This window comes from Fistularia commersonii, chromosome 23 (assembly GCF_037954325.1).
Source record: "Fistularia commersonii isolate RoL2024-O1a breed Wild chromosome 23, RoL_Fcom_v1.0, whole genome shotgun sequence".
Taxonomy (NCBI): Eukaryota; Metazoa; Chordata; class Actinopteri; order Syngnathiformes; family Fistulariidae; genus Fistularia; species Fistularia commersonii.
In genome coordinates this window covers 2,378,290-2,385,727 of record NC_141306.1, presented here as the reverse complement: position 1 = coordinate 2,385,727, position 7,438 = coordinate 2,378,290, and the positions used below count along the sequence as shown (strand labels likewise).

General features: G+C 42.6%; 1 protein-coding gene across 1 annotated transcript in view; it reads left to right on the top strand.

Annotated features, from left to right (window-relative positions):
* Positions 1 to 7,145, top strand: part of LOC147220613 (netrin receptor DCC-like) — an 88,172-nt gene extending 81,027 nt beyond the window's left edge. The window contains exon 2 of the mRNA XM_086170103.1: positions 6,757 to 7,145. Coding sequence (XP_086026229.1) covers positions 6,757 to 7,145 — 389 coding nt within the window. The remainder of the gene's footprint in view (positions 1 to 6,756) is intronic.
* Positions 7,146 to 7,438: the final 293 nt, after the last annotated feature.

The following is a 7,438-nucleotide window of genomic DNA, read 5'->3' as shown; positions in this document are numbered from 1 at the left end:
GAGTTAAATGGGTCAGAGGACGGACGGACAGAGGAGGAGGATCTGTGGAGGGTTGGTGCTTCCACTGGGGAGGCGAGGAGATACAACATCTGGACCGGAGACTAGGAGAGAAACACTGATACATGCAGGGATGGAGGGATGGAGGGATGGAGGGATGGATGATGGATGGAGGGATGGATGGATGATGGATGGATGGAGGGATGGATGGATGGAGGGATGGATGGAGGGAGGGATGGAGGGATGGATGGAGGGATGGATGGATGGAGGGATGGATGGATGGAGGGATGGATGGATGGATGGAGGGATGGATGGAGGGATGGATGGATGATGGAGGGATGGATGGATGGAGGGATGGATGGATGGAGGGATGGATGGAGGGATGGATGGATGGAGGGAACGAGGGATGGATGGTTGGATGGAGGGATGGATGGAGGGATGGAGGGATGGAGGGATGGAGGGATGGATGGAGGGATGGAGGGATGGATGGATGGAACGAGGGATGGATGGATGGATGGATGGATGGATGGATGGATGGATGGAGGGATGGATGGATGGATGGATGGATGGATGGATGGATGGAGGGATGGATGGAGGGATGGATGGATGGAGGGATGGATGGATGGAGGGATGGATGGATGGATGGAGGGATGGATGGAGGGATGGATGGATGATGGAGGGATGGATGGATGGAGGGATGGATGGATGGAGGGATGGATGGATGGATGATGGATGGATGGAGGGATGGATGGATGGATGGATGGATGGATGGATGGATGGAGGGATGGATGGAGGGATGGATGGATGGATGGAGGGATGGATGGATGGAGGGATGGATGGATGGATGGAGGGATGGATGGAGGGATGGATGGATGATGGAGGGATGGATGGATGGAGGGATGGATGGATGGAGGGATGGATGGAGGGATGGATGGATGGAGGGAACGAGGGATGGATGGTTGGATGGAGGGATGGATGGAGGGATGGAGGGATGGAGGGATGGATGGAGGGATGGAGGGATGGATGGATGGAACGAGGGATGGATGGATGGATGGATGGATGGATGGATGGATGGATGGATGGATGGAATGAGGGATGGATGGATGGATGGATGTATGGATGGATGGATGATGGATGGATGGAAAACAGATGGATGGATGGATGGATGGATGGATGGATGGAGGGATGGAGGGATGGAGGGATGGAGGGATGGATGGAGGGATGGAGGGATGGAGGGATGGATGGAAAACAGATGGATGGATGGATGGATGGATGGATGGATGGATGGATGGATGGATGGATGGATGGAAAACAGATGGATGGATGGATGGATGGATGGATGGATGGATGGATGGATGGATGGATGGAATGAGGGATGGATGGATGGATGGATGGATGGATGGATGGATGGATGGATGGAAAACAGATGGATGGATGGATGGATGGATGGAGGGATGGAGGGATGGAGGGATGGATGGAGGGATGGAGGGATGGAGGGATGGAGGGATGGATGGAAAACAGATGGATGGATGGATGGATGGATGGATGGATGGATGGATGGATGGATGGATGGATGGAACGAGGGATGGATGGATGGATGGATGAATGGATGGATGGAAAACAGATGGATGGATGGATGATGGAGGGATGGATGGAACAAGGGATGGATAGAGGGATGGATGGAGGGATGGAAGGATGGATGGATGATGGATGGATGATGGAGGGATGGATGGAACAAGGGATGGATGGAGGGATGGAAGGATGGATGGATGGAAAACAGATGGATGGATGGATGGAGGGAACGAGGGATGGATGGAGGGATGGAAAACGAAGGGATGGACAGACAGACTTTTTTGAAATGTAATGTTTTTACACAATGTCTGGATGGCTCAGTAGGAAGGCAGGTAGGAAGATATACAGGTAGGTAGTTATATATGTAGGTTTGTAGGTAGGTAAGTAGGTAGTTAGGTGCCTTGGTAGGTTGTTTGGAAGGTAGATAGGTAAGTAGGAAGGTGCATAGGTAGGTAGATAAGCAGGTAGCTTAGTGTGTTGATAGGTAGGTAGGAAGTTAGTTGTATTGGTTGGAAGGTAGGAAGGTGCATAGTTAGGTAGTTAAGTAGATTGGTATGTAGAAAGTTTGGTAGGAAGGTAAGTAGGTAGTTAGGTGTATTGGTTGGAAGGTAGGAATATTGGTAGGTGGGAAGATGCATAGGTAGGTAGTTAAGCAGTTAGCTTGGTAGGTAGGTTATTAGCTTGGGAAACAGGTAGTTAGGCATGTTGGTAGGTAGGTAGGAAGGTGGGTAGGAGGGTGCATAAGTAGGTAGTTTGGTAGATGTATGTAGGTATGTATGCAGATTTGTAGGTGGGTAAGTGGATAGTTAGGTGTGTTGGAAAGTAGGTAGGTAAGTAGGAAGGTGCATTGGTAGGTAGGTAAGTAGGTAGTTAAGTATGTTGATAGGAAGTTAGGAAATTAGGTGTATTGGTTGGAAGTTAGGAAGTAGGAATGTGTTGGATGGATGGACAGGCAGACCTTTTTGAAATGTAATGTTTTTTAGACAATTTCTGGATGGGTCAGTAGGAAGGCAGGTAGGAAGGTACATAGGTAGGTAGTTAAGTAGATCGATATGTAGATAGGTTGGTAGGTAGGTAAGTAGGTAGTAAGCCGTGTTGATAGGTAGGTAGGAAGGTGCATAAGTAGGTAGTTTAGTACATGTATGTAGGTATGTATGTAGATTGGTAGGTGGGTAAGTAGGTAGTTAGGGTTGTTGGTAGGTAGGTAGGTAAGTAGGAACGTGCATAGGTAGGTAGGTAACTAGGTAGTTAAGTGTGTTGATCAGTAGGTAGGAAGTTAGGTGTATTGGTTGGATAGGTAAGAAGGTATTGGTACTGTGTGTAGGCAGGTAGGTAAGGAGGAAGGTAGGTAGGAAGGTGCGTAGGTAGTTAGTTTAGTAGCTCGGTATGTAGATAGATCGGTAGGTAGGTAAGTGGGTAGTTAGATGTGTTGGTAAGAAGGTAGGAAGGTGCATAGATAGCTAGTTAAGTAGGTAGGTGTGTTGGTAGCTAGGGAGGTAGATAAATAGGAAGGTGCATAGGTAGGTATGTAGGTAGTTAAGTAGGTAGTTAATAAGGTATGTAGGTAGTCGTGTGGATCAGCATCTTCTGCTCACCCATGTGTGTCTGCTGACAGGCAGGGAGAAGCTTAGCTTGGCCTCAGACCTCCAGCCGCCTCCCTTCTGGAAAAAAAAAAAAAAAAAAAAAAAAAAAGCCCAATTGAAATTCAATTGCGGCTTTAAATTAAAGTCGTCATAAATCCGACGGGTAAATTACGGGCCGTCACGCTAAATCACGGACGGCCAAAAGTGACGGGTGACTCGGAGTTGCGGGTGATGTATGAAAAAAAAAAAAAGACGGAGGGGGAGGGAAGAGAAAAGACGGAGGATGGAGAGCGATAGCATCAAACGCCAGGACAACGGGGACAAGGACACACTGATGAAATGTGTGTGTGTGTGTGTGTGTCCGACCAGTAGGAGTGTGTACAGATAGAGCTGTCAAGGTAGCGATTTACTGATGGGGGTGTGTGTGTGTGTGTGTGTTGGGGGGCGGGGGTTCTGAAGGGGAATCAATAAGAAGGAAACCATGAAGGAAAAGAGAGAAAGAAGAAAAGAAGACATCCAGCAGCAGAAGAAGAAGGGAGGAGGAGAAGAAGAGGCGCCGTGTGTGTGTGTGTGTGTGTGTGTGTGTGTGTGTGTGTGTGTGTTTCTTTTATTTGACCGCCTCCCTCCCCGAAATGACGTTCCTGGCAACGAGGAGGCCGACATTAAAACCCGTCCGCATTGTTCGATAAATAATAACAAATCCTATTTATAACGGACCTGTGGGTTTTGGAAATACATTTTAAAAAAAGAGGCTGAGCGGAGGGTTGTATTTATTGGCATGTATGAAACAAAAACAAAAACAAATATAAAATATTTTGACCCTACTGTGTGCAGCTTGCTGAAACCGGCAGTGCATGTTGTGTGGGATGAAAATGCATAGATAAAAACAAGATTTAATAATATATATATATTTTTTTTCATGTAATTTTATTATTCTGTTATATTATATATACATATATTTCATGTAGCAGTGGTGGTAGTAATATCAGTATTATTATTATCATCAGCATAATTAGACTTATTATAAACATTATCTTATTCTGTTATATTATGTATAAATATTTTATAATTATTATTATTATTATTATTATTATTATTATTATTATTATTATTAACATCATTAGCATTATTATTATTAGCATCATTAGCATTATCAGCGTCATTATCATTATTAGCATCATTATTAGCATCATTATTAGCATTATTCGATTATTATTATTATTATTATTATTATTATTATTATTATTCTGTTACATATAAATATATTAGTAGGAGTAGTAGTAGTAGCAGTTGAATCAGTGTTATTTGTGTTATTAGTAGTAGTATTGGCTTTACTTTATTATGAGTCATTGCGTTTATGTATATATATATATATATATATATATATATATATATATATATTAATTGTAATATCATTATTAGTTGTAGTAATATTATTCATATTAACATTATCATTATGATTATCATTTTTATTATTCACCAAAGATATATGTTAAGAAATAAAGATGACCCCAAATTTTGTATTTTTTTTCCATGCCAGCAAAGCTATAAATGCAGCTGTAATAGTGTCAGGTTTAAAAGGGACCTCCAATAAAAAAGTGAAGTGAAAATAAATATACAACATCAAATTTGCAGAACGGCCGACCCCGCGTCTCTTTACCGGCAAATATATTTATATTTATATTTCCAAGCTGATTTTTGACCTATTTCTTATCATTTTCATATTTTCACAACAACAATTTCTCAATGTCAATCTATTCGCCGATGACTCACCGATTTCTCGCCGCGTCATTCTAGGAACCTTGAAATGCCAAGAAATAGAAAACATTTATTTTTTTGAAAGCCCGACCGTCATTTTTTTTTTTTTTCTCCACCTCAGTTCGAAGGCCTTGTTGACTAAATATTGAAAATAACGATTCCAGCTTTGCTCCGTGTTTAAGACTCAAATAGACGAAAAACTTAGCAGTTTCCCGCGGGTGTTAACAATCGTACGTCCTTTCGTACGATCCGGATCCGACGTCTGGTGCCGATCTCGTTCCGGATCCTTCTGTTTTGACAGGAAACCCCGTTTATTACCGAGCAACCCCCCGGTTTTAATACCTGCTGTTTGTTTGATCGCTTCTCCGCCGGCGGGGATTTAAAAAGGGAACATCGGTTAAATTAAAAAGGAAAAAAATAAATAAATCAACACGTGTATTAAACTCTGACGTGACGTTACTTTCCAGGAAAGCGCGGAGACTCGACGCCGACCCGACCGCGCAAACCGCCTCTCTGATCAACATGAAAGACTTTTTCTTTTTTTTATTAGTAGCATCAACATCAAAGAGATGGGAAGATGCCGCCGCCGCCGCCGCTCGCCGCCGTCTGAGTCCCACCCCACCCCCTCTTTGCAAATCCCTTCGCAAGATTAGACGAAAATATCAGGACATGAAAACGTGCACAACAGGTTGGAGCTGCTTTGATCGTGACGAGCGATCCGGCGGAGCCACGGGGTTAAACATATTCCGTCATGTTCTGGGCTACCGGGACGCTGATCTGATAACGCGACGTGTGAAAGAAATGAAAAAAAAAAAAAAGAAAATACCAACATGTATTAATAAGGACGCGTCCGCGCTCAAACACGCTGAGATTTTCTGGTCGTGACACAAATCCCAGGCGTGTTTATTCGGAAGCCTGGATTTGCACATCTTTGTGGTTTGCGAAGCAAAAGCTTGCATGATCTTCTTGTCTTCATTATAGTTATTATTATTATTATTATTATTAGCGCTAATTTAATTTAATTTAATTTAATTTAATTTAATTTAATTTAATTTAATTTAATTTAATTTAATTTTGTTTGATTTAATTTAATTTAGATTTACTTTATTTTATTTTATTTTATTTTATTTTATTCATTATCAATACTGCTTATCTTGGTTGCAGGGTGTATCCAGGCCTTACAACCATACAACATTGAAACAGCTTAATTTAATATTATTGAATTGAATTGAATTGAATTGAATTGAATTGAATTGAATTGAATTGAATTGAATTGAATTGAATTTTGTTTTATTTTATTTTATTTTATTTTATTTTATTTTATTTTATTTTATTTTATCTTATTTTATTTAAGTTTTATTAAATTGACTTCAATTAAATTTAATTCAATCTTATTTATTTTGTTATTTACTGTTCATTTTATTTTATGCCTTCCCCCCAGCTTTTCACACATTATATAGATATTTTCATTTATTCTGGTATTTTATTTCATTTTATTTATTTATTCATTTATTTATTTATCTATCTATTTTTCTATTTTTTTACTTTTTATTCTTTAATTTTCATTTTTATTTTTTTTCCTTTTAATTTAATTGAATTAAATTAGGTTTAATTTAATTTACTTTATTTTTTATTTTTTTATTTCATTTCATGTCCTCCCCCCAGGATGCCACAACATCCTCCCACTATCGTGCGCGTCGTTCCGGAAGCCATAATTATCCACGGCGACCCCGAGTCCTGGCGCGCATCTTCTCTTGACCCTGAACCCATTTACTTCCGCTAAAGTGTGATGTTGTTTTCTGTATTAAAAGAAAATAAAATCTCAATATTTCTTCCCACCCGACAGCTTCAGACGCCTCGCCCTCGTCCTCCTCGCCGGGCCTCGGAGGCTTCGTGGACTTCGCCTTCACGCGGGAGCCTCAGGACGCGGTGACGGTGCGAGGCGGCGCCCTGCAGCTCGACTGCCAGGCGCGCTCGGACGCGGCGGCCGGACCCCCCGCCATCACGTGGCGCAAGGACGGCGTGCTGCTCAGCGCCGTCGTGGACGAGCGGCGGCGGCAGCTGACCAACGGCTCGCTGCTGGTGCAGAACGTGGTGCACTCGCGGCATCACCGGCCCGACGAGGGAGAATACCAGTGCCTCGCCACGCTGGAGGGACTCGGGAGTATCGTCAGTCGGACCGCCAGGGTCACCGTGGCAGGTAGGATCGCCTTCCGTTTGAGATCCCGTCGCTAAAACGGCGAATCTTCACATCCGAATCTCCCAAACAGGAGAATTTTTTTTCCAAAACCGAGGTTGTTTTATCCTTGAAATATGAACAGAAATTCACGATATGAATACGAGAGCGAGAAAATTGCGAGAAAATGACGCGTCTTCTTCGTCGGCGTCGCTCGTCTAGAAGGACGACTCGAAGCTTCCAGCGTCCCGCGGCCATTTTGTCCCGGTAGTTTGTACAAAACTCATGTGTTCTATTTTTTTTTTTGCAGGTCAAAAGTGACCCACTACCATGTTTAGCTGTGGAAAAAAAA